Here is a 26,017-nt window from a genome sequence, read left to right on the forward strand (position 1 = left end):
GACAGTAAATCTGTACGCCGAAGGTCCGAGTAAGTGCAGCGCGGAATTTGGCCTACACTGAGCGAACATCACACTCATCAAAGCGACGCTGTACCCCGCCAGCTCGGGGTTGCACGAACCGGAGTCTCCGCTCGTATCAGATCCACCGTCGACGACATGCTGCAGCCAACAAAAGACTCACGACTCAGTTGTCAGTAAATAATAAAGTCATTAAACATACCATGTGTAGCAGCCTTGGCTGCCTTCAAGGGTAAAATTGATTGGTGTCGCTGCATAGTAAGGAAGCATTATCCTGGGAACATTCAGTTTGTGTCCAGTACATGATGAAAAATGTAATGAAAACGTAGCAAAAATGATGACTCCAAAAGTCACATGGAGTTGAAATGCCGACGCCATTTTCATGTATAACCAGTGTGTAGTTTGCGCGCGCATACAGTAATCGAGGTGATCCGAAATTCCCGCGGCCAACGCGGCATGCATCCAACGTCGTTCGTTCGTGGATCAATTTTTGATTTAATAATATGGTAAATTAGATGAAAACGATATCAATATCATTTATGTTTATGCTTTATTCTATTAAGTGGATTATATTAAGTGGATTACCATTGTAAGGTTCACCACCGTCATTTCCAAACAATCTGTAACAAAAATTAAATTTGATTTCCACACCACAGATGATTATCAGTTTATGGGCTTATCGCATTCGGTAAAAGGGAAATTCCCCTATCCGAATCGCGTTATTTTTTTTTCGGCGGCACAGATTGGGGTAAGGTGCGTGTTGAGCCTATGGGAAAGTTTAGGGTTAGGGTTATAGGTTAGGGTTAAATCAAGACCTCTTTTTAAAAAAAAGCCCCAATCTGTGCCGCAGAAGAAAATAACGCATCCGAATCTGAGGCTCACTGCCTGATTTGAAATCGGAAACTCTGGACTCTACGGGGCAGATACTTCAACCTATCGAAGGGAGGGGCAGAATGAGTTTACATCTTTAATATCTTTAATAATTATTTTGTAATCAAGACACAAATATGAATGAATATGAGGATATTCGGCCTTCTCATTGCCCGAAATTATCTGGTTAAAAGAGTGAAACCGAAGAGCGATAACAAATGTAATTTTGATATTGATTATATAAAATATATTCGGGCACCTCGCTATAAAATAGGACGATATTCACACTATGAATATGACGGACAAAGAAAGCGGACAAAATATACAGTTCCTCAGGTAAATAAAGGAACATCCCTTCGCTGCTTTTATGTAAAAAGGTGACTATGCATGTGACACCTGTTCTACACATTTTTACATAATAGCAGTGAAGGGATGTTTCTTTGTCTACCTGAGGAACTGTTTATTTTGTCCGCTTTCTTTGTCAGTCATATTCATAGTGTCAGGCACCTCACTTTCAAAATTTGGAGGCATTCATTCTGTTTCTAAATTCTGTTTCTAAATAATGCAAATGAGAAAGAAACATATTTTTAATCTTTAAAATTCTATGTTGTCATGGAACTAACATACTCTATTAATACCCAGAGACTAGAAGTTATATACAAGAAATAAAGTAAACCTTTGTTTAGACTTCCTGTAATGTATCATCTGATTTTGTTTGATATTTTGATATGAATGTGAAATGAAAGTCTTCAGTTAATGAATAAATTCTATTGAAAGAAAAAGAAACAGATATACTCTATAACCGGTTTCTCACATTTGGTGTTTCACGCAATCGACGCCGAATCGACGTTATTCCAAAGTAAGTGTTTGATGAGTAGGGGAGGCCGGGGACAATATTATAACACTTTTTTTCTCTCCAAATTTGACATATATCGACTTTATTATAGTTAAACAATGAAAGGTATGTTAAGGAATGAAAGATGCATATCTTGGCTTGAAATGTGTATGACTAGGTTCGGACGGTTAAAGCTTTTCAACACTAGTGTGGCTAGGAGGGACCACACAGCGAGGTCACTGACATATTATGGCTATCTCATCAACTCAGCTCTCAAATGACATAAGAAATGATCACGGGGGACCAACAGGCACCGATTGGGGAAGTTTTTTATATAGAAGGAGCAAGTAGTATACAAGTAGGACAGTCAGGCTTTAAGGGAAACAATTTTTTTTTGAAGCCATTAAAACCGGAAGTTAAGTGGTACAATCGTCCCACAACACGGGGCTATTATAACACATCCATGGTGTAGTTGCAGGGGCAACAAATCATATCCATGCAGTGAAAGCTTTTTTTCTAAACTTTCGTGACGCGTTGGACAGATATTCAACAGATCAGGGGCGGATCTAGCTTTTTTTTAAGGGGGGGGGGTGACTGCCTATCAGCAAAATTTGAAAATCTTGCCGACCAAAATTTCGCTCAGTTGGGGGGGGGGGGGTAGTGAGTACCAATTTTTTTTTCTTCATTTTGCCCCCCGAATTTCAAAATAGTGCCTACCAGTATTTCGGGGGGGGGGTAAAAAGCACTACAATAAAAAAAAAAATTACTTTTGGGAGGGGGCAGCCCAAAGGGGGAGGGTTAAAACCCTTAACCCCCCCCTCAAGATCCGCCCCTGCCAATAAATAATTTTAATAAAAACTATAACAAATGCTTGACTCATTTACATCATATTTTTCCACTTACCTGGGGAAAATTGTACTAGTTATTACGTTGTTTCATTTACCCCCGAGGAGAGCAGCTTCTACAAATGGGTATAAACATGATGATAACATTATCAGGGATGATTTCAATAATTGTTTCTCCTTATACACCATACTATTATTGCCGTTGGGTGTGATGGTTTGAAAATTCATTGGCGAGCGATAGAATTAAAAAAATTGTGAGGTCGCAGACTCGAAGTACGAAAAATTACATCTTATAAAGAGAAAAAACTCAATCCTGCTGGGGTAATTAGCACAGTCTCATAACGGAAGACTAAAATGACCTTTGATAAGTATTATAATTATATCATCTATGAATGCGAACGAGCTCTGGGGGAAATTTGCTCTAGGTAGGTTGAAATTAGGTAACACTAATTATCGAAAGGGATAAGATTCTTACTAAAAAAGGAAAGGAGCACGTGTCAAAGTATACAAAGGATATTGGGTGAAAATGGGGAATTCTTACACCTACAAAAAGAGGCACTCACCATGCGGGGATGAAAAAAGGGCACTTATGAGAATAGGAAATGGGCATTTGTCAACGAAAAAGGGGTACCCGTCAGATTTTGATAGGGGAATTTATAAAAGGTGATAAGGGGCATTAATGAAAAGGGGATAGGTCCCTTATAAGAAAGGAAAAGAGGCACGTGTCATCAGAGGTGAAAAGGGGCGCTTATCATACAGGCGCACCTGAAGAGGGGCACTGACCAGATATGAACTGACCAGGTATGAAAAGGGGCACTTATGAGAAGGGGGAAGTGGCTATTATCAAAAAGAAAAAGAGGCACATGTTAAAATAAACGGGGCACTTATCAGAGATGAAAAGGAATAATTATGAGAAGGGCAAAGAGCATTTATTAGAAAGGAAAAGGGGCACGTGTAATTATAAAAGGGGTAGTTATAACAGGTGAAAAGGGACACTCATCAGAGATGAAAAGAGCCCTTTTCAGGAGGGGAAAGGGCATTTATCTGAAGTGAAAAGGAGTAACTTCTCGTACCTGAAAAGGTCATTTACAAGAGATGAATAGGGGCATTTTATTTTGAGAAAGGTAAGCGTCTCTTTTTTAAATGGGTCACATGTGAAAATATAAGGTGTGCTTATCCGAGTTAAAGGGTGTAGTTATTACAAGGGGAAGGAGTACTTTTTACGAAGGAAATGGGGCACTGGTCAAAGTAAAAGGGGCACCTCTCAGATTTGAATAGGGCAATATTATTGTCAGAGGTGAAGGGGACACTTATCAGAAGTGAAAAAGGGTACTTCTCGTACCTGAAAAGGGGCATCTAGAGATTGAAGAGGGCACTCATTAAAATGGAAATTGAACACGGTATTGTAAAGGAAAAAGTGAAACTTGTCGAAGGAAAATGGACACGTATCAAAATAAAAGGGGCACTTTCCAGAGGTGAAAAACCGGGGAAAGGGCATACAAAATATTAATAGTGGCACTTTACAAAGTAAAATGGGCACTTATCCTACTGTAAAAAGGGGTACAAGTGGGGTACTTGAAAAAGTGTGGGGGGTGGGCACTGTGCACCATCTGCCCCCCCCCCCCCCCCGGGAGGGCCGCCTCCGCACGCGCACCAAGGTCTTTAAAAAGTACCAAATTCAATGAAGTCATAAAAAGCGGAGCTGGTTCAGCCACTGGTTTCAATAGGGAACATTTTTGTTACTCACAGGAATACCCCCCCCCCCCCCCCCCCCGTCATAGGTCCCTATTTTCCCTTGTTTGGAAATCTATCGTCCTTTAGACCTCTTTCCCTTATACGTCAACAACAAAAAGGGGAAAAGATTAATTTAATAGCCAAAATAGTAATTTAGAAACATGTGGAATGGATCGAGTTTCTCGCCATACCTGACTTTATTTGATTTTATATGCATGGTTAATAGGTCCATGATTGGATCATTTTCGCTTGTCCCCCCCCCCCCCCCCCCCCCCTCCCCCAGAGCTTCACCCAGATAACAATACGGCGTTGGGCCAACGTCGGCCACGGTCGGCAGGGTCGCAGTCGGCAAGCCAACGTTGGCTAATCGTTGGGCCATCGTCGCCATTTTTTACTGATAAATGGTGGCTATTGGTTGGCTCATTCGACGTTGGGCCAATGTTGGCTGAACGTTGGTCCATTGTCGCCATTTTCACTGATAAATGGTGGCTATTGGTTGGCTATTCGACGTTGGGCCAATGTTGGCTGAACGTTGGTCCATTGTCGCCATTTTCGCTGATAAATGGTGGCTATTGGTTGGCTATTCGACGTTAGTCCAATGTTTGCTGAACGTTGGTCCATTGTCGCCATTTTCACTGATAAATGGTGGCTATTGGTTGGCTATTCGACGTTGGGTTAATGTTGGCTGAACGTTGGTCCATTGTCGCCATTTTCACTGATAAATGGTGGCTATTGGTTAGCTATTCGACGTTGGGCCAGTGTTGGCTGAACGTTGGTCCATTGTCGCCATTTTCACTGATAAATGGTGGCTTTTGGTTGGCTATTCGACGTAGGGCTAACGTTGGTTTAATGTTGGTCCATTGTCGCCATTTTCACTGATAAATGGTGGCTTTGGGTTGGCTATTCGACGTTGGGCCAATGTTGGCTGAACGTTGGTCCATCGTCTCAATTATCACTGATAAATATTGGCTATTGGTTGGCTATTCGACGTTGGGCTAACGTTGGCTCATTGTCGCCATTTTCACTGATAAATGTTGGCTTTTGGTTGGCTAGTCGACGTTGAGCCAATGTTGGCTGAACGTTGGTCCATTGTCACCATTTTTACTGATAAATGGTGGATATTAGTTGGCTATTAGACGTTGGGCCAATGTTGGCTGAACGTTGGTCCATTGTCGCCATTTTCACTGATAAATGGTGGCTATTGGTTGGCTATTCGACGTTGGGCCAATGTTGGCTGAACGTTGGTCCATTGTCGCCATTTTCACTGATAAATGGTGGCTATTGGTTGGCTATTCGACGTTGGGCCAATGTTGGCTGAACGTTGGTCCATTGTCGCCATTTTCACTGATAAATGGTGGCTATTGGTTGGATATTCGACGTTGGTCTAATGTTGGCTGAACGTTGGTCCATTGTCGCCATTTTCACTGATAAATGATGGCTATTGGTTGGCTATTCGACGTTGGGCCAATGTTGGCTGAACGTTGGTCTATTGTCGCCATTTTCACTGATAAATGGTGGCTTTTGGTTGGCTATTCCACGTTGGGCTATTGTTGGTTCAATGTTGGTCCATTGTCGCCATCACTGATAAATGGTGGCTTTGGGTTGGCTATTCGACGTGGGGCCAATGTTGGCTAAATGTTGGTCCATCGTCTCAATTATCACTGATAAATGTTGACTATTGGTTGGCTATTCGACGTTGGGCCAATGTTGGTTGACGTTGGTCTATTGTCTCATTTATTACTGATAAATGTTGGCTTATGTTTGGCTATTCGACGTAGGGCTAACGTTGGCTCCTTGTCGCCATTTTCACTGATAAATGGTGGCTATTAGTTGGCTATTCGACGTTGGGCCTATGTTGGCTGAACGTTGGTCCATTGTCACTATTTTTACTGATAAATGGTGGCTATTGGTTGGCTATTCGACGTTAGGCCAATGTGGGCTGAAAGTTGGACCATCGTCTCAATTTTAACTTATAAATGTTGGCTATTGGTTGGCTATTCGGCGTTGGGCCAATGTTGGCTTCATGTTGGTCCATCGTCTAAGTTTTTTTAAATGGTGGCTTTGGGTTGACTATTCGACGTTGGGCTAACGTCGGCTGAACGTTGGTCCATTGTCTCAATTTTAAATTTTAAATGTTGGCTTTTGGCTGGCCATTCGATGTTGGGCCAATGTTGGCTGAACGTTGGTCCATCGTCTCAATTATTACTGATAAATTGTGGTTGTTAATTGGCTAGTCGACGTTGAGCCAATGTTGGCTGAACGTTGGTCCATTGTCGCCATTTTCACTGATAAATGGTGGATATGTTGGCTAATATACGCGACGTTGGGCCAACCTTGGCTTAACGTTGGTCTATATCGTCTCCATCTTTACTGATAAATAGTGCATGTATATATTGGTTGGCTATATGACGTTGGGCCAATGTGGGCTGAAAGTTGGACCATCGTCTCAATTTTAACTTATAAATGTTGGCTATTGGTTGGCTATTCGGCGTTGGGCCAATGTTGGCTTCATGTTGGTCCATCGTCTAAGTTTTTTTAAATGGTGGCTTTGGGTTGACTATTCGACGTTGGGCTAACGTCGGCTGAACGTTGGTCCATTGTCTCAATTTTAAATTTTAAATGTTGGCTTTTGGCTGGCCATTCGATGTTGGGCCAATGTTGGCTGAACGTTGGTCCATCGTCTCAATTGTTACTGATAAATTGTGGTTGTTAATTGGCTAGTCGACGTTGAGCCAATGTTGGCTGAACGTTGGTCCATTGTCGCCATTTTCACTGATAAATGGTGGATATGTTGGCTAATATACGCGACGTTGGGCCAACCTTGGCTTAACGTTGGTCTATATCGTCTCCATCTTTACTGATAAATAGTGCATGTATATATTGGTTGGCTATATGACGTTGGGCCAACGTAGCAAATACGACCTAGTACCGCTACATCCGGGTAAAAAAAAATGCATGCGTGCGCATGCCCATGTGCTCATGCAAATGCAACGTACGTCAGCCATATCCTGTCCATTTGTCTGGATCAGTTGCCGGGGAGTACCAACACTGCATGGTAAATGAATGATTTTCTTTCTCTTTCAACGTTATTTTTGTGAGCATGTCGCGTGAAACTTATAAATTGTATAGTGTGAGAACTCCCCGTCACAAAGCGAGGGAAATAGCATGAGAAATTGTTAAAGTAATCATTGATAATTCCCTGTCCAAATGAAAGTGAAAGTGAGTGAGTACGCTTAGCATGCACACCCGCTGCGTGCAATTGAAGTGTGAGTGATGGCTATGATGGCTATGATGGGGGCCGAAGTGTCGGCATCAGATGCATTGAGTGTTTGCCGTGATAAATGTTAATATGTTCCTGACTTAGAGTTAGACCTAGGTAATGTATTGATGCATCATGTTGCAGCGTCCGTGACAGTGATGATGTTCATCCCAATATGCAATATTGACCATGAATCAAATGATTGTGAATCTGTTGGTGTTACAAGTGTTGAAGGTGCTGATGCATTGTTGGAAAGACCAATTGAATCAAATAGAGCTGAATGGGAAGACGCATCATTTTTTATGCATATCTAAATGATATTATAGTCTCTGATACTTTCAGATTTAGAAGTAGGTCTATACTATATACTCTGTAGTAGCTCAATATATGCTGATGATGATTCAGTTCGAAAAGGAATAAATTACGAGATTGGGCTGTGAATTAAGATATCCCGCTAGTACATGTTTCTAGCATCCTGAAATCTTACAAGGGAGTGTGCCAAGTCTGCCAAAATATGCAAGAACTTTGTATCAACACATTTAGTGGATTGTGAGTGTGATGTGAAAGAGGTAGCTGGTGGGAATTACCCTCATTTTGGCATTTGCAATCATTTAAAGTCGCAATTGGCCACAAGAACCTCAATTTGATCAAATAGTAAATAGGAAAAACTATTGGGGGCGGGGGCAACACTGATCGATCCCATAATTTTCATTCACAATTTTCATTCACAAATTTGATTATTGCTGCATTTTTATTCTCATTTTCAAATTAGTTTTTATTGTTTATGCACATGTATATTAAATTGCTATAATTTGAACTAAAGGTAAATATTCTAATTATTTATTTTTAAATTATGACGTTCTTTATTAATACATTCAATTCTATATAGCTCTTCCAAATCCCAATACTTTTTTCTCCCATAATCCCTACAATTCTGAAATTTAAATATTAAATCCTGCATTTCATATCGTCAACTTCACAACAAATTCCAGATTCCTCTACCCGTTCAGATCCAGCTACCCCTACCTCGATCATCCAGAACAGCATCAACAGCACCAAGGACCCCTTCGACATCGACCCCATCAACCTCCAGAACACTGTCGACCCCAACGACCCCATTGACCTCAACATTCAGAAATATGGGTATGTCATTTGGCATTTTATTCATTTTGTATTTAGTTATACATGAAGACAGGATAGCACTTCTTAGTATTCGTTATAGTTGTGCCCTGCACACAAAGTACAAATGTACTGGATTAATGTACGTTTGTGTAGGACATAGCTGCTAACGGATGCTAGTATCTTTTTCCTGATTATATTGAGAAACTGCATTGTGATCACTTACAAAACTATTCAACAACAACAAATCATGAAATACTGCTTATAGCAGTATTTTTTTGGAAACAATTCTGAATGCAGGGTGCCACAAAAAACAAAACACAGTCAATTGATTTGTTTCTTGTATAAGCAACTAACGATATAGCTTTGTGTTTTTGTTTCTACTTTGAAGCCCCTCGAGCTCTCTCAAGTATTGGGAGCTTACATAAATACAAAAAAAGTATTGGGAGCTTCACATTTCACTTCAATGTTATAATGATGTGAAAGAAAATGCCACTCTTCTTCAAACATTTGTACTAAAAATTAGAAAGAATACAAACTTACTAAGGGTTTTGTGTTGTATGCAGAAAATTTTGTATTCTTTCATCCATATTCTACTTCAAACACATTTGTTAGGGCAATATTCTATTTGCAGAAGTGTCCGGGTGTTAATGACATCCTCTTTTACATCATACCATTTAAGTGAGATTGTGCCATCTATTCTTTGGCTAATTTAGGGATCCAACACTTAAGAGGGGCTTTAAACTGTTGTCAATCAAGCATCTCAACACTGAGCAAACAGATACTATAAATTGGTTCTTTCTATTGAAGAATATTACTGCCATTTTACCTCAAATGTATATTTCCTTTGTTGAGAAGAGTGTTTGATGCTATTCTAATTAAACAAGACAAAAATAAAAGAAATCCATTCCTTTCTAATTTCCATACGTCTGGGTCATTCGCTCTAAAGTTTGAACGAAGTTATTTTCATGACAAAGTACTTCTATCCATGAAATTTCATCAAAACTAGGGAGGATGTGCCACTCAGGACTACTTCCCTTGAATGCCGTACTATTTGATCAATATCCGTACTATTTCAAGGTGATGTTTCCATGATCTGCTTTTAAATCTTGTTTGGTTTCTTTCTTCTTCTTTTTTTCCCGCAGATGTCGAAGTTGTACCACCACAAGCTAGACAAGATTTTGATTCCGACTAACCTATTCTTTAAAGGTCAATTGCCTTAGGAAATTAAAACTTTTATGTCTTGTATCAAGACCCTTTTAAAGCAACATAATAACAATTGTTTCATAAATAAATGCCTCCTTATATTTTTTACAATTTTTTGAAAACCTCTCCAAGTTGCTCGTCTAATGGTGGACCCCGCCCCTTACAATTCTCAGAGTTCCTCGGAATGATTGACCAAAGGATTAGTGATGTTATATCAAGAACGATCTCCGCTTAGGCAAGCTACGGTGCTTGCTAGCCAGCTCTGCAGGCATTATGTTTTGTACACAAACATAAACAATAACTTTTATTATTAAATAGTGTGCTATGCATCTTTACTTGTTATTTATTGTGGTGAAATTTCACTAATTGCCCAATTTTAAAAAGAGAGCTATACCATGAGTCGAAGAAGGTCGTAATTAATTTGAATGCCTGTATAACGTGTCAACTAAATGCATGCTATAAAGAATTTCAAAGGTAAGAAAAAAATGTTTCATATATCTAAGTGACTGAATGTTTTTCGTACTACCTTCTTCTCAATTTAAAGAAATATTGAAAGTGGTATATCAGAGTGAAGAAACTTGTGTTTTTCCCTTTACAAGCTCTGCTCTTTCTTACTTCACTTTCAAATTTCCTCTCTTGTTATATAAACATTTAGCGATTGCTTTACTTCACACATTCAAGCAATGTATACTATCCCTCCTAAAACACATAGAAAAAACACCTCCTAACAATAGATATGGCGACGAAATGTATCAGCATCTCTGAAATGCCTAAGCATAACAAATGTTGGCAATTTCTCTGAATTTTATTTTTTAATTTTTTATGGAACATTGTTTACATTAATTGCCTAGTTCTTGGTATGCAAATGGTGGACACTTTATTCATTTCTTTATATTTTTGTGCTGTACATATGTAGAGGAATCTTGTCATAAGCAATCGTGTTCGTCTGCCAGAAAGTTTGTTTTGTTTTACTCGGGAAGTTGCGAGGATTGTTTATTATATTCGTACAATGAATTTCAGTATGTTATGTTGTGTTACGTGTAAGCGACAATTCATTTTATAACAGCTCCTATCGTCCTAGCATTCATTGATAGTAGGCCTATATTGTGACACATTGAGATACCTTGAACTTGAAACTATGTTTACATCTTTTTCGAATTCAAACGAAAATACAAAAGAAAGATGTACAATAATTGTATTCACATTTACCACAGTTTGTTTATTACACATAAAATAAAGTATGTTTTATCACAAAATCAGTTTATTTTCCTTGTTCTTTTGTTTTGGAGGGAAGGGGATGTATTCAGAGCAAATTCTAAGAAGCAAGATGGTGAACTTTTCATTAAAATGGGACAAATAAGTTGTTATCAAGTTTTGAAATTGTTACTATCTTCATTTTGTGGATTTTGCTCTGTTTATTTATTTAATCCAATCTTAAACTACTTGGCATTTCCTTGTCACGTTGTGATGCATGTGTTTGAATGATTGTACATGTCCGATGTAGTATGATCTTAACGATGTTCTTATGAACGGACGACCGATGTTGGTGTGAATATGTTTTTGAGTTGGTGTTGGTAATGTCAGAAGGATGTTGGCATGAACTGGAAAGGGGAGGTACAACGTCGGCACATGGTGGGATACGGGTTGGCATAACGTTGCTTCTACGTCGGCAAATGGTGGAGAAGAGGTTGGCATAACGTTGGTCTAGCATTGGCACATGGTGGAGGAGGGGTCGGCACTTGGTGGGAAAAGGGTTGGCATTATGTTAGGACAACGTCGGGGAGACGTCGGCACATAGTGTAAAAGGGGTTGGCATTACGTTGGTCCTACGTCAGGGAGACGTCGGCACATGGTGGAAAAGGTGTTGGCATTACGTTTGTCCTATGTCGGCATATGGTGGGATAGGGGTTGACATGACGTTGGTCATACGTCGGGGGGACGTTGGCCCGATGTTGGCTTAATGTCATTTCGTCGCTGTCGAGCCAACGTTGGCCCGCCGGCAAGAAAGCCGTTGGCCCAACATCACATTGGCGACGATGGCGCAACGTAACAGCCAACGACGTCGGCACATGGTGGGATAGGGGTTGGCATAACGTTGGTCCAAAGTCGGAACTACGTCGGCACATGGTTGAAAAGGGGTTGGTATAACGTTGGGCCAATGTCGAGGAGACGTCGGCACATGGTGGGATAAGGGTTGGCATGACGTTTATCCAATGTCGGAACAACGTCGGCACATGGTGGGATAGGGGTTGGCATAACGTTGGTCGTACGTCGGCACATGGTTAAAAAAGGGTTGGGACGACGTTGGTCCAATGTCGGAAAGACGTCGGCATACGGTGGAAAAGAGGTTGACATAACGTTGGTTCAATGTCGGGAGGACATCGGCACATATGGTCGGATAGGGGTCGGCATAACGTTGGCCCGATGTTGGCTTAATGTCATTTTGTCACTGTCGAGCCAACGTTGGCCCGCCGGCAAGAAAGCCGTGGGCCCAACATCATGTTGGCGACGTTGGACCAACGTAACAGCTTACGTTGGCCCCACGTTGGCGTAACGTCGCATTGTTATCTGGGCAGTCTGTCCGTCTGTATGTATGTCTGTTTCTCTCTCTCTTTCGCTCTCTCTCTCTCTCTCTCTCTCTCTCTCGCTTATCTCTTTGCATACTTCACATCGATGTTTATCACTGGTGCTATCTCACTGACTCACTCATATCTCGTATGAGCATTTTTATTTTGATGTTAAGCCAAAATATGATCTCCCTGAATCTGGGAATAGGCCCTGGGATAGGATAGACAATTTTCTTGGCCCCGTCTTATAAACAGTTACGATTGATCCTTATAAATCCCAAGTTTTCTAATCAATCGCAAGTTTGCAGTTTCCTATCTCTTACATACTTGCGACTTATAGCGATCGAAAATAAGTTGCGATTATATCAACAACATAAAAAACTCTCAATAAGACAGGGCCCTGGTAGAAAATTATTATTGCAATCGAGCGTTCAGGATCGGTATCGCACGTTCAAGTGTGACGTCAATCTTTGATGAGGAAGGGGCAACTATTATACAAACTAAGATTAAGAGATAATTGGTATTTATAAGAGAAAAGAAATTGTTTATTTTCGATCAATTTTTTTCTCTCCAAACATTCCTCTATTTGTATTAAGATTAACACTTTCAAATTATGACATTCCACACACAATCTTCTTGCATACTATTTCTTGAAAAAGGCTAGTCTGACATCCAATCATCTCAACAAAATGGCGACGTAGTAGTATGATAAGATACAGAATGGATAGTGAATCGGGACTGTCGCAAAACCACGTTAATCAGATGAATTCTGGTTCTTCTTCTGTAAATAGCATTAGCAGCAAACAACAAGATGATCATCCGAGACCCAACTACACAATTCCGGGAATTTTACATTTTATACAACATGAATGGGCACGTTTCGAAATGGAACGCGCTCAATGGGAAGTGGAACGAGCTGAACTTCAGGTAGGCTTGGCCCACCCGCACATTATACGGCCGCCTATACGGCGCTGAGCTGAAGCCCATGTTGTGTGGCGTATCAATGATGAATGAATGCAGTGTAGATCTAGATCTAGTGCTTTGAATGACAAGACATGTAACAAAGTCATAGCCTAGTCCTTTTTAAGTTACATTATATAAAATTGTGACAACATTATTGTTCTATTTCACTTATTGTCTAGACTCTAGGACTAGGTTCGGTATTTTATCCTTCTCATTGAAAATGAAGTGACTGATCCAGTGTTTGTTGAATTCAGGAACAGAAAATCTAAAATTCAATTGAACCGAGTCTGTAAAGTCGTATGACAGCTCACACATTGTCTACACTCTACAGCTTATGATGAAAGGGTACGAACGGAGTAGACCCTAGGCCCGCCCCTAGGCCTAGATCTAGGCCTACAACCTTAATTAAACGGGATGAGCTAAAGCGAGGAGGCTTTCTCGAAAGAATGCGTTAACTAGTCTTCCGCATTAGTCGTTTATAATAGAAATTACGGAATAGAAATTTAAGTCATTTAGATTAAAGGAGGGGGTTTTCGACCACTTAAGACAAAATCCTATTTTTGGGACTCTTTGCTTCCTATTTATTATCATTTCTTTTTTAAATCATGAAGCAAATGTTATTATTATTTAAACAAAAAAAGAATCCCAGAAACAAATCACGAATTGCCATGACAATATTCATTTCAATTTTCACTGTTTCGGAGGCAGTTATCGACACAGCGAGCCAGTTTTCGACCGCATCTACAAAGTCAATAGGAAGCGCGCGCACGCACGCGCCACGCGTTTCTGTGTTGATCTATTGCACTAGCGGGCGGAGCAGGTATCCCACGCCGGAGCTCCGCGGTGCTCACCAGGTCGAAAACTAGCACTACGTTGATTGGAAATTGGAATCTGAATTAGACAGAGATATCGTGTGCGCGCTGCGGTGTCCGGCTGCATTGATTTAATACGTGCGATGAAATACTTTTGAGCTTGCGACTCATACAAAATCGGGCTCTAAATCCGAAAAATACTTAAAATAAAGCACATTTTATGGTACCCATATTTCTTACAGACACGCGTAAGATACTTGATTTTTCAGATTCAGGTGGCGGGATCGCCGATTACATCGCTAAAATGTGATATTTTAGGATATATTTTCCATTGCAAATGTGGTTCTTTAGTGACTCTGGCATGGTATGGTACATGTATGTGTGGGATATGTGATATGCTATTATGCGATGTATTTTAAAGGGATTTTACCATGCATCCAACCAATCGGCCGAAAACTGGAGATGGTCGATTACCCCCTCCTTTACTCTAAATTGAAATAATCAAAATTGAAACGGATTGAAAATTTAATAAAATCTAGTTAAAAGAACATAGACTTTAGTCATGCAGATCAGGCGTTTATAAGAATTAAATCAATAGATAGCAATGTATGGATGTTAATTGTCCAGACACCCATACCCCCATCATACAGAAAATTTCATAAACTTTCATTTTCTTAGCTATTGATGACAGAATAGATTTGTTTCATATAATAGGGGTTGTCTAAAACATATACACCATGTAGGTCTAGGGTCTATATATATGCAATACTTAGCCTACATTTAGGGATTAGGCTGAATGTATGATTTCATATTTTCTTGAGGGAAATTTACAGATTTTTAAAGTTTTTTAGTACAGGGCAAATGGGAGGGGAGCTCACAAGATACATTACACATGTATGTCATAGAGTCGCCAATTTGTGTTTGAAATGATTGCAGCATCAAAAAATCATAACTTTCTATTTCTAGTCGTTTTTGCTCAAACTTCACTTGACTTTTTCATTCATTTTTCTGCTTCTATTAAATCATTGTGATAACTGATAAGGGTTGGACTTCCCCTTTAATGGATTGCATTCTGTTCAGTCTTCAATGAACACATTCATTGGTCTGATAATCTAGTCCCCTTAGCTTTTTTTAATGTCAAAGTAATTCATGTAAAAGTATTGATGAATTTCATGTTATAATAATTTATTGTTGAATTCTCACAAACAAGAAGAAGAGTAGACAAAATCAAAAGTGTAATGAAACATTTATGGCCAAGAAGTTTGGTTCATCTTGATTGTGATTGATGGAACCATCTACAGGAACCTTCAAATCTGAAGAAGGTACATGTAGATGTAACCTGAAGAAAAAGATTTTTTTTTTTCACAGGCAAAATGGCCATACTTTAGTCTATACATGTACTCAAAGTTTAATAGAGTAGACCCTGCTTCAGCTTCATTAAGGCAAACATACAGTACATGTATGTCAAGATTTATTCTGAAGTTGCAACAAATTGTTGATAAAAGCTACAACTGTGATGATGCCGAGTAACAGCAAAAGAGATCATATCTGAGTTAAATTAACTAAATTATCAGGTCATGATGATATACACTGTAATAACTAAATGATTGCAAAAATTGATTTTGCATCAGATTTTTACACTGATTTAAACTGTGTATGTAGCCTCATGTTTATAATCCCTTTTGTGAGTTTTTTCATATTTTAATAATTTTGTTGTATTGATGATGTCTCACAAGATAAATTTTGTCAGAATAAATTCCCATTAATTTGTATCTTTGCTTATCTGTAGACTGTGTCTAGGATATACAGGTAGATAAGAAATTACTGGTTATATTTATTTTTCATTTAGAAATAGGTGGAATCTACTTACAGTATACTATTTATCAAGGATGGTTTTGCTTGTTTCCAATTAAACATTGAGCATATTTGTAGAGCTGTATAACATAACACACAGGCATTATATGTTGATTCTCTTGATTTTAGATGGAAATGTAACTTTTTGCTATATCTAGTAATTTTGCTTACAACCAAGCTTTGGTTCGCATGACTGGACATAACGTGATCTGGAGCATTACGAGCTGATTTTTATTACATCAACCATGTCAAAATCAGCAGCCTCAAAATTCCAATATTGCTATTGAAATGAAAGCCCCCAAATCAATCAAGTTAGAGGAATGACAGGGCCCTCTCAAAGGGTTATTGTGTTCTAGTTCTTTGCTTTATACATGTACAGTACTGTACAGTAAGTCAGTAACATACCATATACATGTAATTTGCAATATTTATCAACATTGATTGTAATGTACAAAATGTCACTTGTATCCATTGATGCTACTACATTTTACAAATTTATACGTCAACTTGAGTATCCATTTAATCTGTTGTGGTTGTATTGTACACAGAGTGCGCTAGGTTTTCATATAACCTCATTAACTGTAACATAAATTATGTGATTTTTTACCTTAATTTTTCTTCCCAAATAGGCTCGCATTGCTTTCCTACAAGGAGAGCGAAAGGGTCAAGAGAATCTAAAACATGACCTAGTACGGAGAATAAAGATGCTTGAATTTGCACTAAAACAAGAAAGGTAAATATTAAACCATTACAGTAGTAAATGCTTTATTAATATTAAAGTATCTTTTTTAAACATTGTAGAAAATTAAAATCAATATTGATTATAATTATAAAAAGACAACAAAGAATATTATTTTGGTAGTATTAAAGCCTAGAGCTATAATAGAAAATTTTGTCTGTAATATAATATTTGTAATTATTTGACTTGTACTGTAGACTTCTATTTCCTGAATGACTACATTTTTGCACTTGCACTTGCACTTGAATACCAGAAAATCCCATAAATCACAATGATCTGAAGTGATGAGCAGGCTGGTGACGAGTGTGAATGTGAGTGCAGACACCCAGAAAATGTAAATGTTAATTGCATTATATTACCAAAGAAATCTGATATAAAGTTTGTTGTTTTCCTCTGTTATTTTTTTTTGCAACAGAACGAAGTACCAAAAATTAAAGTCTGGCTCAGATAAAGATGAACTAAAGGCCCCAACATTTGATGGAGGTAAGATGTTGTTCTAGATATTAATTATCTAGTTTTCTAATTGGCAAAACATCTGTAAATGTTAATGCTAAATCATGGTTCTTTTGGGATGTTTAGTGCATGTATATTTCCATGTACATTGTAGGTCTATATTGTGACACATCATCAGTGCCTAATATTGTGAATTGATAGATTTTCATGTTTAAAATGTATTTTCCTATGTATTGCTTTATTTTGTTCTAATTTAATTTGGAGATCTACAAATTTCTTCATTGTTCAAGGAATTTAATTTCACCTAAACATTAAAATTACTGAATATCTCCACGTAAAATTTAATTGTACTGACAGGTCATGGAATTTATTAAAATTTGTAACATTTTATCAAAGAAATTGAATTGGAGGGGAGGGGGAGGGGGGGGGGGGGATTGCTTTTAAGTACACAGAAGATATATTTTTTTTCTTAATTTATTTTTCGTAATTTATTTTTTCATACAGGTATGTGCCTTTAAAAAGAGCCTTTGACATTGACAGAACTTTGTTTAATTTGTGTATCATATTGAGAGACTGTTCATTGTATCTATATAGTAACTACATGTACATTGTACTAGGTATGTTCCTATGATTCTATAATATGAATTTATTTTCTTATTTTCATATTTCCTCGTTCATATGCATGAACATGTGCATGTGCTGAAGACAAAAATGAATGTAGAAACAAGATATTTAAAATCTGGATATTCATAGCATCGTAAAGACCATCAATAGCATCAAAAGATACAAGAACTTTCATGGTTACCCCTAAGGATTTTGTTTGTACATGTACCTGGTAGTGACAGAATCCCTGGAGGATTTATCAAGCTCTTTCAGGAAATATATATGGAATAAATTACGAGAAAGTAATGCCTTTGTGGCATTGATAGTACCATAATGAAAGGAGAGAATTTATTTTATGGGAAGGAAGTAGTGTGAATACTAATACAAAGATGAATCTTAGAAATATATGACAGATCAACAGTATGTCATACATGTATATGTTGATTTGTACAATGTAGTAAAAGGGTTGATGGAGGATAGTGCAATAACAGTTAAGGTCTATTGTAATGTGATAATCTTATAGACTATCTATGTATTTTTGTTTTTCATTTGATCTGAAGACTTTATGAGTTGTCAAAAGAAGTTGGGATTGTAAAAACATTACTTTGTTCATATATTTGTGGGATTTTTTATTTAGCACAATTTTATTATAGATTATTAATCTTTTGTCTGTTATTTGGAAATAAGTCTTATAGACAAACGAATATCACTAGCGATATTATTTTCGATAAGTCTTATAGACTTAGTAAGGCCTTAACAAAATAGATGTTACATTGCCCTTTAGGTGCCAAAACATGGGTCAGTCGGTCGGAATACTTTTTTTTTTTTTAAGCTTTTTTTCTTTTCTTTTTCCCTCTTTGGGCTGATATTTCTCAGTTTGAATGCTATTATATACTTTTTTCTCTAAAAAAGTTTTTTTTTTTAAAGCCGACCGTAGATTGCAAGATTTTTGGGTCGGTAGCAGTTTTTTTTTAGGCCTAATATTGATGCTACATGTACATTGGGGCTGCGACGAGTAGTCGAATGCTAGAGAACCCGCACTTTTGACAACTACTCGAGTACGATTTGTCATACTCGAATATTCGGCCGCAAAAAAAAAAAAAAAAAAATCCCGGTCACCTCGCATTGTCCAGGCCGACGCTTACCCGTGCCAGGGAGAGCGGCGGCCGCTGGCATGGTACCGTCGGTAAAAATGTTTCCCAACTCAAGCACTGTCAAACTCACCACTCAGAAACTGGGACCAAATGCCCGGACTCAGAGGAAAATGGATTATTCTGCCATCTTTTGTTTTTAAAACAGCATTGTTTTCTGTTATTATTATTATTATTAAATTGGCGCCTTCAACTGCAACTCGAAGTAAAATTGCATGCGTTTTCGGCGATGGACCTGGGATACTGCGTTTGTTGTTTGTTTGTTGTGTGTTAGCTTATTACCGAGTAGTCAGTAATTTGACTATTGTCGCCAAATACTTTACGTCACGTGTTATAGTCTTATCTCTCATTTTTGTATAATTAAACAAAAATAGTATTTTGTTTAATAAATATTTTCAAAAAATATGCTCCAGTGATATGGTGGTGGCAAAAAAAAAATCCAAAAAAATCCAAAAAAATTATAAAAAACATGGCGTCCGAATATTCCAGTATTCGCTTGTAAGCCTGGGAGTGTACTCTGGTACCTCATTACACTGTTGTGCACAGCCTTAGTGTACATGTATACCAAAAAGCTACTGCTTGTTCAGTCATTTATATTGTCTCTGGCAACCATGTAATACACAAGATAATTGTCATGTACATGAAGACACAAAGCAAGTACTGAAGAGCACATAATGACACTCAATATCAATCTGTTGTATTACGTTCCTACTGTCTGATATATCATGTTCTGGTAAAGTACAATGATCTACATGGACAATGGAGAGGGACAGTGTTGTATTCATTCATTTTTACTCAGTCATATTCATTTTTACTCAGTCATACTGCACCTGTAAGAGATGTGTGTTTGTGTGAGAGTAGACAAAGCTGCCTTTATTTCACATCAAAAGACAATACCCTTTTGATTACCATGATGAAGGTAAAAAGTCTGCGCAACAATAGAAAGGAACACAACCTATTACATATATAGGGAATTTCTATGACCATGTGTACTAATGTTTAGTATTGCAAGTACAACAAACTTAGAAATACTGTATATTTTATGGATCTCTAATTAAAGAAAAACTTTTGAAAGGTGTTTTTCTTGAGATCTTTTCCTTGAGAATTTGACAGGAAATATTGATACAAAATGTAGAATGTGACAAGAGATTTCATATTGTTTTTATGGAGTACCTTTCATTTTGTGTATTTCTGTACTTATCGAGACAAAGACTGTAGCAGCTAAGGAGAGCATGTTTCTTGCTTTGCGTATTTGATTATCAATAGAAAATTAATGTAGATGAAAGAAACTTGCTTTTACAGGCTCCCTAAGCTTGTCTTTTTGGAGAAAAAAATGGAAACACAAATTTTAATTTGAACCTGAATGTAAGTAAACCCTAATTGTTTTTTTTTTTGCTCTGTTTTTGATTTTCCAGAGGAAGGCGGCCAGGAAGAATCAGCCCTATCACCAAATTCAGTCAATTTCAGACAAAGTCGGCAGCTTCTCAGGCAGTAAGTATCCTTTAATTTTTTAATGCTTATAATATAAAACATGTTTTATGAATTAAGATTTTCTATCAAAAGCTATTTCGATATATCCAAGATGTGCTTGTGGAAATTTTTTTATTTTCAACAATTTCATTGTTATGTGATAGGTATATTTCTACTAAATAATCTGACAAAAATACATGTAAATTGTACATCAGTGATGTACAGTAGTATTAAGAAATATCTTAGCAATCTGTAATAATATCATTTTACTGGTAAATGTGGGTAAAAATGTGTTTTTTGTAATTCATGAAAAAAGAAGATATCAATAGACATTTACACTATGCATATGGAGTTAAACTTCATTTTATACTTTGCGTGTGTGTGAGAAAGAGAGAGAGAGAGAGGGGGAGAGAGAGTTTACTCTGTTTTTTTTAATTTGCAAGCTCTTGTTAATTATGATAGTAATAGTTGTTTGTTCATGTGATAAATATCTTTCTTTGTAAGTTCAGTCACTAATTAAACAAGTACCTGTAAGCTTCATATTATAAATAGATACAACAAGTAAATTAATAGATCTAGGGCTTCTTGGGCACCACATTCATGAATGAGTTTGGTTAAACTGAAACAAGGTCATAATGTTGAGTTGGTCAAGTGGACTGCCTGCTTGCCCACATATATATATTCAGTAGGTTGGCTTCTGAAGTTGTCAACTTTGCAAAGATTGTAACACAAATAGAACCAGAAAGACATTTATTTCTCACTGTATAAACTATAGATGCCATTTGCATCATGGTAAAAAAAAAAAAAGAATAAGGAAGTGAGTAAAATATTAAGCTAAAAATTATGTTTTTAAAAGTTTTTGAAATATTTTCTTAATGGCTTCAAAATTAAGTTTCACTCTCTATAATGGACGAGAAGAATGTAAAGCCAGTATTGTTTGTTTATTAGCTTTGTGCGATGGAATGTGGTTCATTTCCTGTCATTGAACTCTTATTATTACTCAGTTTACTGTATGCAAAAACTAACCTTGAGTTGATTCTTATAGTACCCATGGTTAATGAATAGTTTAGGAAAAAGGGAATCATGAGTATGAATGCATTTGATACATGTAGGTAAGACTTAGGAGATAAACACTTCTTGTAGTGTGTAAAAAATGCATGTACTGGTATGTATTGTACATGGACTTGTGCATGCAGTATATTCATTTTGTCTGTAATTGAGATGCATTTGTTATCACAATTTATCCTCTAAAGCTTCATTATGATGATTAAGAACAATCAGTGTTAATGTATTTCTACACTCTGTGAATAATTTGCTACCAATTAATTAGGAACCTTAATTCATCACACGACCATAATGCACTCTACATGTACTTGTACTTGTAGGCCTACACTACACCACAGTGTATGCACATGTACATGTAGCAAGCCCTTACTACACGGTATACACCGGTACTTATACTAGGCCCATGATATTATGATGCATGTACATGAACATGTGGGTCATTGTGGAAGGTCGTCCTAGTTCAATGTACACTGTATATGAAATGAAGATGAGACTGAAAATCATCTTTATCCTGTAATATTAGAATACCAGTCATGCATACATACATGTGCACTTATACATGTACTTAATTAAAGTAAATGAGAAAGATACTTTGACATGCATCACACTGTATATAATTTATTTACAGTTTGGTACATGTACAGTACATGCATGTACATGACATGTACATGTATATTAAGGACCTAAATCAAGTATTTAGTGGTTCTTCATTTATTTTTTTTGGAATTAAATGGACATTTGATGGGTCACAAATGAAACAAATCAATTTATGTGTATTTATATTTCGGTAGTATGTACAGTACATGTACAGCACATGAATAGTGGTTCTTCTTAATTTATTGTTTTAGAAATAAATGGACATATCGGTACATGTATGATGGGTCACAAATGAAACAAATCAATTTCTTATATGTTCATGAGTCTGAATATACATGTACACATAAAGAATGTAATCTCTTGTTCTTGTTTTAAAATGGGCAGAGCAATTTTAACCATTCAGTCAACTGAGAATTGGCAGACATATGTAACTTATATTTATTCAGATGTATTTTTATTCATTTTCTGAGGGGGGGGGGGGGGGGGGCGAGGAGGTATAACAATACTGATAAGGAATGTTAATGGGGGTCATTAGGTTGGGATGGTCAAGAACCCCTGCTTGACATAATTTACAAATGTGTCATCAATGTTTGCAGGGATGTGTCACTCAAATCATGTGTTGTAGTAGTAGTACATGTACTGTACATGTAGTCGTGTACATGTACCCCCCTCCCCCCAATATGGAGCATTTTTTGTGCAATAATTTTATTTTTGAACTTGTTATAGATGTACATGTACATGTAGTGAAGGCACAGTAGGCCAACATGTACAGTATTTGAAAATAAGTCTTTCAGTTACTTCGCCTACATGAAATACCAGCTTCTAGGCTACTCTACTTGATACAAATACAAGAGATGGGAAATAAAAGTGGCAAGGTTAAAACAGGTCTTGCTGCACTGTAGATTTGTACATTATGTCTTGGTACAGGTTGTGTACCGGTCGTTAGTTTTATGGCAGTGTGTCACTGTCAAGACAAAAGAGTAAGAAGAGCTAGGCTTTATATTCTCTTGTGTTGACACAGTTGTTGTCACAGGCAATAAACAGATACTGGTCGAAGCAACCTACCTACATTGTACATGTACACTACATGTTGCCTGCATGTTATCTTTATGTACACGTGTGTTCATCAGTCCTCTGGTGATGTGTGCGTAAGCCAACATGTATTCAGTGATGCGTACTTGTCTAGGAACATGTATTTTGCAATTTGAAGAATTTCATTTCAATGAATGGACTTGGTTATAATGTAAACTACAGTACAACATGTACATGCATTTTGGCCTAACTGGAAATATAGATTTTAAAGTACTAAGACCTCTGACATTAAGTGCACATGTACGTGTACAGGCCCTATGTACTGTGCAGTACTGTTCCTTTAAAACGAATTATGAAGGTGTACCATGTAAAAATTGTATTTCGAAAGAGTGATTTAAAAAAAAAAAAAAAAGATTTCTCTTTTTTTTCAATCTGCTTTGCATACGGTATAGACTTACACTGTACAAAATGTACATGTACAAATTGCTTTTATCATTTGGAAAATGAATTGCCTGTTTTTATCGGCTTACACATGCATATGAGCAAAACAGATTAAAACTATTAAAATGCATCTTCACAAAGAACGCCTTTTGAGGACCAGTAAGCTTGACTTGTTATTGTGAAATGAGAATGCCAAAAATGCAACTGTAATAGAGGGAATGTGTAGAATCTAGACTACTACAGGATAGACAACACGTTACACTGTTGAGTGTTTGTGAGTGGAAGCTGAATAATTTATCTCAATGAAGCATTTTGGGGTCACATACTTGAAAATTACCTTCATGGGTAATGGATATTGATGAATCAGCGCTGATACAATTTGTATGTTAATAAAGCAAATTCTGTGCCTTGTGGTAGCCTGTTTGGGATCATCCTAATGTAGTATCCCTTGATTCATTTTGACATGGGAATATAGATCACAAATAATGTGCCTCTTTTTCCTGTGTTTGGGTTGATTGAGGTACAGCGTTGCCGTGGGGGAAAATCTAGAAAATAAATTGTTTTTCTTTCTCTTCTTCCCTGTCCTTATTTTGTTTGTTTGTTTGTTTCTTTTCGGTACTCAATTTTTAAAGGTGTAGGGGTCATTTTTCAAAAGGGAAATTGCAAAATGGTATTAGGTATGTAGTATTTTTTAAAGGCAAAAATGAGAATGATGGCAATGTTCAAATGCTCCATAAACACAGGCAGTTTTAAGCAAAATAAATATGTCATATGCAGTGAAAATACATGTTCAATAAAGACATTTTGTTTTCTTTTCAAGGAATGGAGAATATACATGTATATTAACCATAAAGGCTCTTTACATACTGTACATACATTTGTATGCATGTCCTACTTGTTTAAAAAAAAGGCCTTTTATTTTGAAATTGAGATTTGGTTCATGAATTCTGAAGATGGGAACAATGTACATGACTTATTCATTTATGTTATTAGCAAACCTGTTTGTGTTAGATTTAAAAGTACATGTTGAAAATTAATTGAAAACAAATGGGTTGAGAGTTTGTGACAATAGTATGGGACTCCTTTGAAAATATCCATTTACACATGACACCTTTGATTTTATTATTATTATTATTTTTTTTTATTTTTTTTATTTATTATTATTATTATTATTATTATTTATTTATTTTTTTTTTTTTTTGGGGGGGGGGGGGGGGGGGGAGTTATGTTATTAATACTGCTGTATTAATAGCATTATTTTTGCATGTAAAATCAAATCTGTAAATAAATTTATTTTTCTCCAAAAATATGTGTCAATAATTTTGAGAAAAATCAATAGGGATGTTTTTTGTTTGGTTATTTTTTCAATATCCAAAGACAAAAGTGCTAATCTATTTGTTTATTTTACAAAAAACAACTCTAGAAAGATTAACAGTGAATATTGGAAATAAGAAATATCAATATACTGTACATTTAAGTTAAAACTTGCATCACAAAAATTATATCAATATTTGTTAACTTAAAGAAAAGGTTGAGTTCTGGGAAGAGGTGAGCGTTATCATTCTTATTATGCAAGTGTGGAAGAACATCAGATAAGACATGTTCCCTGAAAAGCATGGCTCTTCAAATGCCTTCATATTCTAAATATGTCATGAAAAATTGTAAAAGGATTTTTACGCCATGTGTTCGTGTAGTCCCATATACATCTTTCTGTGTACAGTCAGTACTTTGTAACTTTACCAAGACTTGGCCAAATTTCTTATCATTTTGATGATTCCAGAACCTTGCAATACACACAAATTCTTATATGCTAGATGATCAACCTTTTCTGCTCGATTCCACACCGTTTCTTTCACAATGTAATCGCATGACCAGAACTCAACTTCCTCTTTAACAGAAAGTGTTGAATTCCATTAAAAAATCCTCCCATATGAAATCTGATTATTTCCCAAAATATTTAACTTTCCATTGAAAAAAACGAACAGTAAAAAGTTGAAATTGAATATGACCACAACTAGAATGAGAGACAAGATGCCTTGAGTAAGTTGAGACCTAAATTAGTACTGATACCTCTTCCATTGATGCCCGGCCCACAAACACAAAGCATCTACACGTAGCCTACAATATCACAAAAGATGTCTTTGCAGTGCCTGCATAAGATGTAAATTGTTTAGAGGAGGGGGGTATCCGAACAACCTGATATGATGGAAGATGTTCATATTACTGTCATGACCGTAGTCCCCCTCACTGCGCCCTCACTGCGCCCTCACTGCGCATCCCACCAGGCTGATGTCATGAAGTACACAGCTGACTCCAACGCTCCCATCCAAAGACTGTCTTGGCTGGGTCAGATTCCACTGGCTCCCTAGTCTCAGGAACCAGAC

The 26,017-nt window shown here is 37.1% G+C and overlaps 2 protein-coding genes and 1 long non-coding RNA gene across 4 annotated transcripts in view; 2 read left to right on the forward strand and 1 right to left on the reverse strand.

Annotated features, from left to right (window-relative positions):
- LOC577545 (nuclear pore membrane glycoprotein 210) overlaps window positions 1-426 on the reverse strand; it is a 34,483-nt gene extending 34,057 nt beyond the window's left edge. Inside the window, exon 1 of the mRNA XM_777764.5 lies at window positions 221-426. Within this exon, the coding sequence (XP_782857.3) occupies window positions 221-402 (182 nt within the window). The 5' untranslated portion in view covers window positions 403-426. The remainder of the gene's footprint in view (window positions 1-220) is intronic.
- Window positions 427-7,291: 6,865 nt separating this feature from the next.
- On the forward strand, window positions 7,292-11,079 carry LOC105440169. The gene is made up of 3 exons (XR_004066677.1): window positions 7,292-7,357; window positions 8,554-8,704; window positions 9,826-11,079. It is a non-coding gene; the product is annotated as an uncharacterized LOC105440169 (long non-coding RNA).
- Window positions 11,080-13,108: 2,029 nt separating this feature from the next.
- Window positions 13,109-26,017, forward strand: part of LOC577476 (striatin-3) — a 29,617-nt gene continuing 16,708 nt past the window's right edge. The window contains exons 1-4 of one of the 2 annotated variants that reach the window (XM_030999598.1): window positions 13,109-13,380; window positions 16,712-16,815; window positions 17,237-17,304; window positions 20,444-20,519. In XM_030999598.1, the coding sequence (XP_030855458.1) occupies window positions 13,159-13,380; window positions 16,712-16,815; window positions 17,237-17,304; window positions 20,444-20,519 (470 nt within the window). In that variant the 5' untranslated portion in view covers window positions 13,109-13,158. The remainder of the gene's footprint in view (window positions 13,381-16,711; window positions 16,816-17,236; window positions 17,305-20,443; window positions 20,520-26,017) is intronic. The other variant, XM_030999599.1, reaches the window with a different exon arrangement.

This window comes from Strongylocentrotus purpuratus, unplaced genomic scaffold (genome assembly GCF_000002235.5).
Source record: "Strongylocentrotus purpuratus isolate Spur 01 unplaced genomic scaffold, Spur_5.0 spur5_scaffold_5, whole genome shotgun sequence".
Taxonomy (NCBI): domain Eukaryota; kingdom Metazoa; phylum Echinodermata; class Echinoidea; order Camarodonta; family Strongylocentrotidae; genus Strongylocentrotus; species Strongylocentrotus purpuratus.